General features: G+C 37.8%; 1 protein-coding gene across 3 annotated transcripts in view; it reads left to right on the forward strand.

Annotated features, from left to right (window-relative positions):
- USP32 (ubiquitin specific peptidase 32) overlaps positions 1-13,283 on the forward strand; it is a 212,429-nt gene that overhangs the window by 97,871 nt on the left and 101,275 nt on the right. For all 3 annotated transcript variants that reach the window (XM_064378438.1, XM_012445418.3, XM_064378439.1), the window contains exon 5: positions 3,192-3,351. In XM_064378438.1, coding sequence (XP_064234508.1) covers positions 3,192-3,351 — 160 coding nt within the window. The remainder of the gene's footprint in view (positions 1-3,191; positions 3,352-13,283) is intronic.

Here is a 13,283-nt window from a genome sequence, read left to right on the forward strand (position 1 = left end):
GGGGGAACCACTTTTCATCAAGAGAATATAGCAAAGGCCTTGAGTTACGGGTGTACTTGGTATGTCCAAGGAACAATAAAAAGGCCAATTTAGTTGGAATGGTGTGAAAGCAGAATGGTAGGAAATGAAGTTATAGAGATTATTAGAGAATGGGGTGGGGGGCAGATTATATATTGCCCTATAGGACAATGTGAGTCCTTTGACTTACCCTGAGTGAGATGGAAACCACTGGAGGGTTTTGAGTAGAGAAGTAATAAAATATGAGTTGTTGTTTTTTTTTAAACACATGATCACTTTAGATCTGATGTGGGAAGTAGGTTGAACTGAGTCCAATTGAGGTATCTGAATAATCCACGTGTGAGGATGGTCATTTAGATCATGGTGTAGCAGTGAGGTTGAGGTAATGAGAAGTTTTTAGATTCTGCATTTATTTCAAAGGTAGAGTTGGCCTAGAATGTTTTCTTGTATTGATTATGGACTGTGATAGAATGAGTAGGGTGAAGATGATTAGTGTTTAACCTGATTCAGTAAATAAGTGGAGTTACCACTAATGGAGATGGCTAAGAGTAATGGAGAAGTAGGTTTGGAGGTTGGATATCAAGAAAGATGTAATTAAACTTGAGGATCCTATTAGGCACTCAAGTGGAGTTGTCAGATGTGACTTTTTATACATAAATCTGTTGCTGAAGGGAAAGGATTTGTTGTTGGCTTACAGGTAAGGATGAGATCATCTAGGAGTAAGTTTAGATAAAAAACAGATTGGAAGAATGAGTCCTGGATGAGTTTAAAGTTTGGAGAGATGAAGAGGACTCAAAACAGGAGATTAAGAAATGGCCTGTGAGAAAAGAGGATTAATAAAAGAGAATAGTGTCCTGGAAGCCAACTGAGGGAGGACAATGTTTCAAAAAAGAAGGAGAACTTAACTACGTGAAATACACTGAAAGATCTAGTGAGTTGAGCTTTGATCACTGAGAAGTGATCATTAAATTTGGTGACCTGCAGGTAGGTCATTGGTGTAGGTCCCGTGGAGTTAAAAAATTGCTGGTGTCAGGATACTAGGTGGAATGTACTCATAAGAGGAAATTGTGATGGGAGGAGTGGAATGCTTAAATTTTCAATTATGGGAAGAGGAAGTTACTATAATAAAGATGTCATAAGACTATGGTAGTTAATGCCTGAGTTGGTGGTATCTTTAATGAATAGATCTTCAGAGTAGAAAAGATCAAAGAAATGTGAGGCTCATATATGTGGCTGTGGCTGTTTGAATTATTAGATGCCTCTAGTTGGTATAAAACCAACATTGTAAATGGGCTAATGGTATGTGATTCAACTATTTGATTTATTTGCCTGCTCTAATATCTGAGTAGTGTGTCTGATGATTGCATGCAGAACTTTGCTATCCAAGTATTTATATTAGAATAGGTTAATTCAGACCTTCGATAACAATACTTTCTGTTGTTTTGTATTTATACACACAAACACACACACACAGAGAGAGAGAGAGAGAGAGAGAGAGAGAGAGAAGGAGTCTTTATATTTAGCTAAAATATAAAGACCTCGCACTTAGATTTTAGTGATATGGGTCGCGGCTTGTTCTATCTTGTGCTTTATTATTAGCCTTGTTAGATGCAGTTATAAAGGAATCTACCTAGGTGTTGTATGAAGTTTTTTCCTACTGACTTTTTTTAGGTTATTGACTCTTAAAATGGAAATTTATATTTTATACCATTCTTCCCTTTTTAGAAGAGATTCATGACTCAAAAACATTTAAAAAATCAGATTTGACAGTGGGATTTGTGGTCTACGGTTATGTGGAATGATTCCCAATGGGCAAGTGAATTTCAGAGATTATTTTGTATTTCACTCAGTCAGCCAGGCAGTGTGCTAACTTTGGAGTCTGGACTACCTGAGTTCAGTCCTCTTTCTTCCACTGTATAACAGTGGGCAAATTCCTTAACCTTTTGGTGTCTTGGTTTTTTCATGTGTAAAATGGGGTTAATAGTGTCTTCTGTAAAGAGTGCTTTGAAGATTAAATTATAGAGTAGTTCTTAGGACATTGTAAACACTTGGTATTAGCTATATGTAAAGGTGGTAGAAAGGTCTACCTAGCGATAGCATCGGATCCCACAGGTTAAGGGATTAGTTCCGTAAAACTGCCCCATAGACATCTTCACTAGTTAATCATGATTGATTAAATCATTGGCCATTGGTGATCAGCTCAACTTTTAGCCCTCTCCCCTCCCTAGAGGTTAGGAGTGGGGCTGAAAGTCCCAACCCTCTAATCATTGTTTTTCTCCAGTGGCCAGCCCCTATCCTGAGGCTATCTAGCAGCCCCCCACCCAGCCTTGGGTCAATTCATTAGTGTGCAGTCATTTATCACTTTGGAGATCACAAGAATTTTAGGATTTGTACGCCAGAAAAAGAAATGAAGACCAAATATATATTTAACAATATCACAACCACTAAGAAATTACAATTGAGGGATGCTACTGATTTTAAGACTTACCCCAATGTCAGAGATGTTAATGTATGTAAAAATGTGCATCAGCTTGTAGAATTTATACTACTAAGCTTCTTTCTAGACTAAACGTGGGATACAGAAAGAATATGAGTAGGAGCTCTCATCTCTAAATATGTTGGCAGTGTCCTCATATGTCCCTGCAACATGTCTGAATGTCATGTTGATGCCTTCTGGGATCCTGATTGTCCACTCTAGAAGGACTCCTGGCTCGTTGTTTTTAATTTACAAATGAAATTTTAAAAGTATTTTAATTCCACACAGATTTAATTAAAATATAGTAACTCAGGCAGATTGAAGAGTGCTAAAGAAGAGGGATAAGGCAAGTGAAAAATTGGATTTATTGTGTTTAAAAAAATGCAGTTTACTGATTTGGGGGTGTACTTTAGCAAACAAAATATGGCTTATTGGCAGCGTACTGCTTTACTGAATTGATGAAATAATTTGTAATTAAATATACCGGTTTTATGCAAGTAGAAGTTACGAAGTACAGTTATTTTTTAAAACAGTTTGATTTCCAAATATATAATGCCCTGCAGTGTTACTAGATAATCGTTCCTTTGTAGATAGTAGAAAGGTAAATGAAAACTAATTGCAAATTTCGGGTTGTGCAGGTTGCAAGTAAGATAGCTTAAAATTTCACTAAACTTAAGTTTTCTTGTTTTAATTTTAGGGTGAAAAGGTAAACTATGAAAAGTTTAGAAATTGGCTTTTTCTGAACAAAGATTCCTTTACCTTCTCTCGATGGCTTCTATCTGGAGGTGTATATGTTACCCTCACTGATGATAGTGATACTCCTACTTTCTACCAAACTCTGGCTGGAGTCACACATTGTAAGTAATGACATTTCATTGTTTTCTGTTTGCTTTTTTATACATAATTGGCTGGTAATATGAGAATATGCTTATAAGGGAGAAATTTCTTTAAATTTTTTAATTTTTTATTTTTTTAAGATAGGATCTTGCTCTGTCCCAGGCTGGAGTGCAGTGGCACGATTGTGGCTTATGGTAGCCTTGACCTAGGAGGCTCAAGCAATCCTCTCACCTCATCCTCCCAAGCAGCTGGGACTACAGGCACTCGCCACCATGCCTGGCTAATTTTTTTCTCTGTTGCAGAGACTGCAGGGTCTGTGTTGCCTATACTGGTCTTGAACTCCTGGGCTCAAGTTATCCTTCTACCTCAGTTTCCCAAAGTGCTGAGATTACAGTTGTGAGTTGCTGTGCCCAGCTGAGAATTTTTTTTTTTTTGGTCAGTGTTTTGTTTTTTCAAAATGCAATAAAAAGAAATGCTGGAGCATGGAAAATATAGCCCTCTGTGAATTGTCCTTATCCAAGCTGTGTTAGTTTCCTAGGGTTGCTGTAACAAATTACCACAATTCATAAACTGAAATAAGACATTTACTCTCAGTTTTAGCAGCTGAAATCAAGATGTTTATAGGGATGTGTTCCCTCTGAAGTCCTGTTATAGAACCAGAATGGAGTCTGCTTACCTGGCTCAGTAAAAGCAGATATCTACACCAGAGTTTTTGTAGCGGTAGAAAGGAAGAGGCTTATTTATAGGGCATCAAGCAAAGTGGACCAGGCAGATAAATGCTCAAAGCCTGACCTCCCCAAGGCTCGCGGGTAAGGCAAGGGTAAGTTTCAGGAATATAGAAGCTACAAGGAAAAATCATAAAACAATACATGGAGGATACTCATTGGTTTTGGCCTAAAGGGGTAGGATATCTTGAAGGCGGAGCTTACAGGTCATAGGTAGGTATCAGATTAAAATACTTTCTCATTTGCAATTGGTTAAGGAAGAGAGGCATCTTTTTAAAATTTGAGGTCAGCAGGAAAGAACATTAACTGGCTCATGGGTGTGACTCCCTGCAGGCCCCTCAGGAAGAAATTTATTTATTTTATTTTAATTAATTAATTAATTAATTAATTTGAGATGGAGTATTGCTCTGTCGCCCAGGCTGGAGTGCAATGGCACGATCTCAGCTCACGACAACCTCCGCCTCCCAGGTTTAAGCAATTCTTCAGCCTCAGCCTCTTGAGTAGCTGGTATTACAGGCGCCTGCCACCACAGCTGGCTAATTTTTTTGTATTTTTAGCAGAGAAGGGTTAAAACTGTTGGCCAGGCTGGTTTCAAACTCCTGACCTCAAGTGATCGTCCTGCCTCGGCCTCCAAAGTGCTAGGATTATAGGCATGAGCCACCACACCAGGCCTGGGAAGAAATTTAGAACAAAGAAGGATGGTAAGCATTCAGTCTTTAGTTCTGCTGTAATCAAAGGTCTCATCAGCTCAGCAGGGGTCCTTGGTTGGGGATCTGTGCTTCTGAATGACAACTAAGGGACACATATTAAGATGTTACCTTTAGTTGCTATAGGGAAATTAAACATCTTCTTTTAGGCTGCTATTACTTTCTGGCTTAATAAGTTACTTACTTCTCAGGGCTGTCTAGAAGCCTGGAGTTTCACTTCAAGGAACTCAGGATTTTCCTTCATGCATGCAGGAACCCCTCAGCAACTCAAAAGGTGCTTCCTGCTCTGCCTCAGTCCCTAGAGAACAATTATTCCTTGCCTCTTCCATTTTTGATGACCCCAAGCATTCCTTGGTTTGTGGCAGCATCTCCCATTCTTTGCAACTCTGTCTTCACATGGCCTTCTCTGTGTGTTTCTGTGTCCTTTCCTCTTTGGATTCAGGGCCTAGGCTAAATCCAGGATAATTTTACTTCAAGATCCCTAATTCATTATGTCCGAAAAGACCCTATTTCCAAATAAGGTCATATTCTGAGGTTCCAGATAATTGTGAATGTTTAGGAGACAGTATTCAATTCACTACACAGGCCTAAGTGTTAATTTCTACTGTCCTTCTTTCCGTTGGAAACAGAAAACTGTTAAAACTGTTAATACCTATACTCTGCATTTCCTTTTTTTTTTTTTTTTTAAGACAGAGTCTTGTTCTTTTTTGCCCAGGCTAGAATGCAGTGGTGTGATCTCAGCTTACTGCAGCCTCCAGCTCCAGAATTCAAGCGATTCTCCTGCCTCAGTTGTCCATGTAGCTGTGATTACAGGCATGCACTACCATGCCCAGTTAATTTTTGTATTTTTAGTAGAAACAGGCTTCACTGTGTTGGCCAGGCTGGTCTTGAACTCTTGACCTCAGGTGATCCACCCGCCTCAACTTCCCAAAGTGCTGGAATTACAGGCATGAGCCACTGTGCCTGGCCTGCTTTTCCTTATGCTTTTTTCTATCACTGAAATGCCTTCTCATTTGCTTCTATCTGTTAAATCCTAACAATCATCCATGAAGACTTAAATCACATACCCTGTTTTTTTTTTAATGAAATCTTTCCTTACCTTCTTAACAGAAATTATCTCTCATTCCTCTGAACTCTGATAACACTTTATTTGTACCCTTCTTCAATGAATTTATCCCATTCATCTTTGTATTATAACTATGGCATTCTGCTTATTTGTACATGTCATGTCTCCTAATTCATAGGATCCTTTCTGGCAGAGGGAGTCTTTATTTTTATTCTATCTTTCCTCTGCCCCGGGCCAAGCCTAAATAAGTATTTGTTGACTGAATAGAGGAATTGGGGTGTCAGGAGCTATTTGTACCTATTGTTTTATGTGATTTAACTACTAATTACATGCCAGCTACTTTTTCCCATTTTCATTCTGTTGTTATTAAAAGTTCTGACTGATAAGTTCTGGCATGAATAGGCAATGAGCTTGATTCCACTACTTTTCAGTGCCCTTGTCTTTGTTTTAAATAGGAAAGCCTTTTTAAAAAATTATTTTGACTAAAATATTGAGGGAACCTTTTTATACTCACCGTGTAAACTCTAACTTACCTTAATATTTAAATTGTCAGTCATATGGATATTCTGTTGAACTTTCACTTTTATTTGTGATTGGTAAATTATTTTTCTGTTAATATTGACAAGAGTGTCATTGACTGCTTTCCTTAAATGCCTTGTTGTGTTAAAGAAAAAATGATTCTGCTTTTTGTTAAAACAGTGAGGAAGACATTTTTCAAGACTATTCCAATTAAGGGTATTGCAGTAGGGGAGGGAGATCAGCTCAAGTCTCACTATAAACAAGAACAAGTGGGGATTTATAGCCAAGGATTAAGGTGAGGTGGTCAGTGGATAGAAAAATTGCTAAGAGGAGACATCAAGGGTAGGGGATTCTTGCTAAGGCAGCCCAAGATGAGGGGAATGACTATTGCTTGATTCTTATCCAAAACTGGCCTATGACAGACCGATGACAGGAAGGGGAACAAGAATGAAACTTAGTAGAAGTGAGCTTAAAGGAACCTAAAAAATTTGGTCAAGGAGCTAGTCTTAAAAATTTACTTTGAAAGTGGAAGCTGCTTATTGTCTGTTTTTGAAGCACTGTATTATTAGAGAAAGCAAACATTTAATAAGTCAAATAATTTTCAATATGTTAAAATTCACTCCATTTTATTTGAAAATAATCTTTTCTACTTACCTTATTATTAATTGGAAAGTTTTTTGGATTTTTAATAGTGTTTAAAAGTTAAAAATACTTTTGCCTTGTTAAAAAATCTTGAATTAGGCCAAGCGTGGTGGCTCATGTCTGTAATCCCAGCACTGGGAGGCCGAGGCGGGTGGAGGTCAGGAGTTTGAGACTAGCCTGACCAACACAATGAAACCCTGTCTCTACTAAAATACAAAAGTTAGCCGGGCATGGTGGTGGGTGCCTGTAATCCCAGCTACTCGGGAGGCTTAAGTAGGAGAATTGCTTAAACCGGGAGGCGGAGGTTGCAGTGAGCCGAGATCCCGCCACTGCACTCCAGCCTGGGCGGCAGAATGAGACTCTGTCTCCAAAAAAATATATATATATTGAATTATTTGAAACAAATATTCCTGTAGATTCATTGTTTCACCTACAAATAATGACCTTCTAATTTCTAATGATTGTTTTCTTTTTAGTTTCATGTACCTCTAACATCTCTGCAGCATTTTAACACTGTTGACCATTCAGTTTATTTCTTACAAGCCTTTTACCACCTCCTTTTTTTTTTTTGAGACAGTTTCACTCTTGTCACCCAGGCTGGAGTGCAATGGCATGATCTCAGCTCACTGCAACCTCCTCCGCCCAGGTTCAAGCGATTCTCCTGCCTCAGCCTCCCGAGTAGCTGGGATTACAGGCATGCACCACCATCCCCTGCTAATTTTTTTTGTATTTTTAGTAGAGACGGGGTTTCTCCTGGAAACTCCCGACCTCAGGTGATCCGCCCACCTCGGATTCCTCGGCCTCCCAAAGTGCTGGGATTACAGCATGACCCACCGTGCCTGGCCACCTCCTACTTTTAAAATATAAGTTATTTCCAGCGGATCAGCCCTTCATTCTTTTTTGTTATTGGATCATGTACATGCTTTGCTTCATCACAGCCATTTCCATGCTTCACCTATCCGTCCTATCTTTGCAGGTGATACCTAGATGAACTTTGCTGCTCTGAGGTATTTCTGAAACTGCAAATTCATTTTAATAAATGCCTCTTGGTTATATTTTCTAGCACCTAAATCTCCTATCTAAAGCCAAATTCATCTTTCCCTGCCTTAATCCGCCTAAAGGTGTATTTTTTAAAAAGGCAAACATGTTTTTCCTCCTGTGTTTTGTATCCTGGTTGATAGTATTTGTAATTCTAGTGTCTAACTTGACTCACCTTTGACTTTTCCTTATCAAGCTTCATATTAGATCCTATTGATCTTAACTCAGCCATATTTCTTGCATCTTTCTTTCTTGCTGCCATCATTACAAGTTTCTTATCTTACTTGTCTTACTGCCTCTCAATGATACGAAAAGGTGAAGGACAATGCTTTTTATGTATTTTTAATTCACCTTAAATTTCTTTTAATTACTTCACTTCTCTGTTCAGAAATCTAACAAATTCCTTAGCATGGCTTCAGAGTCTCCTAGTTTCCTATCCTTGACTTAAATTTTCCATGCTCATTTCTCCTCACATATGTTATTTGCCTCAACTGCAGATCCCTGGTCAATATACCATGACAACACTATGAACTTTTATATTATAGCTACCCTATTACATCACTCCTAATCTTCCTTCATTTAAGAATGTACCTCATCTTTCAGCCCTTGACAATTGAGATAATTCTTTGTCATCAAAGAGCAATTCAGATGCTGCCTTTTCTGTCATGCCTGCTCATTTCTCTTTAATTTGAGTTAATTTATTTTACTATGTGCAACACTTTGCATTTACATTTTACTTCTGCAACACTTTACGTTTCAATTAAAGCAATTAATTTGTTTTTGCCCTATCTCTGAGTCTGTTAGAAATGGCTTTGTTGCAAGCCCCTTGAGAATATGACTCAAGTCCTATTTCTCTGAGTTTTTCTTAGTTTAGTGGGCTAAATGCATGTTGTTGGATTGAACTTTTCAGCCTCTTAAAGTGTACAGTCTAAGTCTTGATTTAAACATTTGATTGGCTCTGGAGTGAGCAGAAGGTATGTGTCCTCTTAGGATTGTAAGCCATACCAAGGCGAAGGACCAAGATAAATCATCATGTTTATATAAGGTTTAACAACTTCATAGCATGGAGATGTTCTCATAAAGGTAGACTGTGTTTGGCCAGGTGCAGTGGCTCACTCCTGTAATCACAGCATTTTGGGAGGTCGAGGCAGGCAGATCATGAGATGAAGAGATCGAGGCCATCCTGGCCAACATGGTGAAACCCCATCTCTACTAAAAATGACAAAAATTAGCTGAGTGTGGTGGTGCATGCCTGTAGTCCCAGATACTCGAGAGGCTGAGAATCACTTGAACCTGGGAGGCAGAGGTTGCAGTGAGCTGAGATCGGGCCACTGCACTCCAGCCTGGTGACAGAATGAGACTCCATCTCAAAAAAAAAAAAAAAGGTAGGCTATGTCTTTAGGGGCAAATGAATTATGATATTTATACATTTAAAGAACTGTTTAAAGTTGCAATGTTTTACCTTCTAAAACTTTTGGTTACCTAAATACATTGATTAGCATTAAGTTTAGGCACATGAAGGGTCAGTTTGCTTTAAATGCAAGTAATTATTTTATCTGCTCTTACAATGTGGCCATTGATTTCCCTGGTAGTCATTGAAATAAATCAGTAGTGTACGGCAAAAGCCTGAAGAAATATTATGCTATTTTCTCAGTTGTTTATAACATTCTTATTTGCTGGCATCTTAGTTGAATTTTGTAATATTCTTGTTTCTTGTAAGAGAAACACCCTCAAATTTCAAGTCAACCATAAATCTATTGTGGTATATTGGTAGTTACCAGCTATATTGAGCATTGGGATTATTTGGAGAGAGTATTAAAATACCCTCAAAAAACAAGTCAACCATAAATCTATTGTGGTATATTGGTAGTTACCAGCTATATTGAGCATTGGGATTATTTGGAGAGAGTATTAAAATACCCTCAAAAAACAAGTCAACCATAAATCTACTATGGTATATTGGTAGTTACCAGCTATATTGAGCATTGGAATTATTTGGAGAGAGTATTAAAATACCCTCAAAAAACAAGTCAACCATAAATCTACTATGGTATATTGGTAGTTACCAGCTATATTGAGCATTGGAATTATTTGGAGAGAGTATTAAAAGTGCAGGTTACTGGCTCCGTTGGCAAAGATTTTTAGTTAGTGAGCCCTGGGACTCTACTTTATAGACATCCAGGGTGATGGTGATGTAGATGGACCATGAACTGCATTTTGAGAAACACTGATAAAACATTTAGTAGTTATTCAACCTCCACGTCACACAGACTACCTGCCACTTACTATTGCTGTGGGAAATAGATTTAATCTCTTTAAATTTCTTTTTCCTCCTTTGTAAAACAGGGATAATGATACCTTATAGGGCTGTTTTAAGGAGTAAATTAGGTAATACCTTTTATTATTATTATTATAAGTACTCAGCCCTGTGCCTGGTATACAGCATGTGTTTTATAATGAATATGCATCCTCTCATATTAATGAACACTTTGCTTTGTGAATGTCAGTGGTCTTTACCCCTCTGTCTTTAGAGAATAATTGTTTTGGGATCAAGCAGTTTTCAAATAGAGGGCTGTAGATCAGTATAAAAATTAACTTGCCCAGATCTGTAGAAAGAAAGTGTTTTTCTTACCACTTTGTTTACTTTTATAATTTATAAAAACAAAGAACCAACAATAAATTTATTCAACAGACAGCTGAATTGCCGCTGGCTTCAGGCAAGCAGCTACTTTCTTAGTGGATCTTATATGAGAGCATTGTCACAAAGTCATAATTAGTGCTAAGTTTCTTAGAGAAATTCTGACATGGTTAGGTTTACAATTTGATGACTATGATTTATATTACCTATAAATTCTCACTCTGATTCTGGCTAAACAATTCACTATTGATGTCTTTGCTGGCCCTTCTTCTCAAATAATATTTGGTACATTGAACTGTTCTAATAATGTGTTAGGAATGTGGAAACGTGGTAAAAATAGGGACTATTATTAACTGATTTATAAATAGACATTTATTTTAAAGCATCAGCAACTCCATTTAAATTTGTGTAATGAGCCAAGGTGTCTAGGAAACAAAAAGGAATTACAACTTTTAACTTGTAAATAAGATTTATATTAGCATGCAGATGCCTTTAGTTACCTTTTCATACACAATTATGAAGTAAAATTTGAAGTAACAGTAAGTTGAACACACTGCCATGTTTAATCATATTTTGTTCTCTTTTATGTAAATCACAAAGGAAACTGGGGAGCTATTTGTATTCAATACAGACTTAGAATAATTAATTTATTTGATTTGGCCAGGTGCAGTGGCTCACCCCTGTAATCCCAGCACTTTGAGAGGCTGAGGCAGGCGGATCACCTGAGGTCAGGAGTTCAAGACCAGCCTGGCCAACGTGGTGAAACCCTGTCTCTACTAAAAGTACATAAATTGGCTGGGCGTGGTGGCATGCACCTGTACTCCCAGCTACCTTGGAGGCTTAGGCAGGAGAATCCCTTGAGCCTGGGAGGCAGAGGTTGCAGTGAGCCGAGACCACACCACTGCACTCCAGCCTGGGCAACAAGAGTGAAACTCTGTCTCAAAAAAAAAACAAACTTAATTTACCCAAGATTTTAGATTTTGTCATGGCAAGTGCATTTTTCTGAAGTGCAAATTCCAAACTATTGTTACCTTATCTATTATTTAAATTAAGGAGTCAGACTTTAGCTCAAAGTTCAAGTTTTTCTGGTTTAATACATCTTAACTAATTTTTAATCAAGATGGTTGTATTTTTCTATTATAATTTGCTATTTAAATACATTATTATTATTATTATTATTATTATTTGAGACAGGGTCTGGCTCTGTCGCCCAGGCTGGAGTGCAGTGGCCCTATCTAGGGTCACTGCAACCTCTGCCTCCCAGGCTTAAGCGATCTTTCCACCTCAGCCTCCCCACTATGTTGCCCAGGCTGGCCTCAAACTCCTGGGCTAGGATTACAGGTGTGAGCCGTCATGCCTGGCCATTTAAATCTTTTAGATTTTATTAGTAAAATTACTTGTGAAATATAAAGTTTTTTTTTTTTTTTTTTTTGAGACAATTTTGTTCTGCTTCCCAGGCGGAAGTGCAGTGGCACAATTATGGCTCAGTGCAGCCTCGACCTCCCGGGCTTAAGGGATCCTCCTGCCAGCTTCCTGAGTAGCTGGGGCCACAGGTGCATTTTACCATACCTGGCTAATTTCTCAAACTTCTTTGTAGAGTCGGAGTCTCATCATGTTGTCCAGGCTGGTCTCAATCCTCCCCTGCCACAGACTCCCAAAGTGCTGGGATTACAGGTGTGAGCCACTGTGCCCAGTCAACAGGATTAGTGACAAGTTAATCTTTAAAGCCATTTGTACTGAAGGTACAGAGGAACAGATATGATGTATGTGATGATGCTGAACATCTCGATGATGATGATGTTCAGAGTCAGAAAGCCTGTATTGGGAGCATAAACATTCTGTGTAATTAAAAGTTTGAAATAAGTTAGTACAGTTCTTTCCTCTCCTCCCCTGATTCTACTTTCAATGCTCAAACCCATTTTTGCTTTTTCTTGTAATAGACTTTCCTTGTCCATTTTGTCCATAATTACTTAATACATACAGTTTTGGAGTTTGGAGAGACAGACTATAAACTTAAAATGTAATTAGTTTTAATTGATTAGTTTTCATCAGCCTTTCACTATTTTAAATCTGTGTATGCCATCCTCTATACTGTAGTACATGAATAGTCTTCTCCAAGCACAGTCTAGCCAGCTGTAAGTCGTCTTCTCTTTAAAATGTCTACATTGTGTCTAAAATGCCTATTATTTAACAAGGGGGTTGTAGTGGGTTTTGAGATACATAACTTTTATGTGTTGTTTTATAAAATTAAGGAATTAGTTTAGTACATAGGTTTTAAAGATTAAACTTAACAGAAGAAGGAGAAGGGGTTTCCCTAGTTTAGTTATTAGGGTAGTTAGTCATGGACTCTAGTTAAATATTTTTTGGTACTATGGGATGTTATTTTTCTGTTTTTGTTGGCATCTATTTAAATTTTTTTGAACTCTTTGAAGAGTATTTTTTATGACTTTAGACTGGTTAGTATAAAAACAATAGTTTTTTTTTTTTTTTTTTTTTAAGTAGTATATAAACCTCCTTGGGAGAGGAATAGTAAATTCAAGTTTTGACGATTTTGGAGAGTAACTTTAGTTAGGATTTTACTTGGGTATGTAACATATTTATGGCTGACTGGAGAATT

Source organism: Aotus nancymaae, unplaced genomic scaffold (assembly GCF_030222135.1).
Source record: "Aotus nancymaae isolate 86718 unplaced genomic scaffold, 86718_ANA_hifiasm-v0.15.2.pri h1tg000018l, whole genome shotgun sequence".
In the NCBI taxonomy this organism is placed as follows: domain Eukaryota; kingdom Metazoa; phylum Chordata; class Mammalia; order Primates; family Aotidae; genus Aotus; species Aotus nancymaae.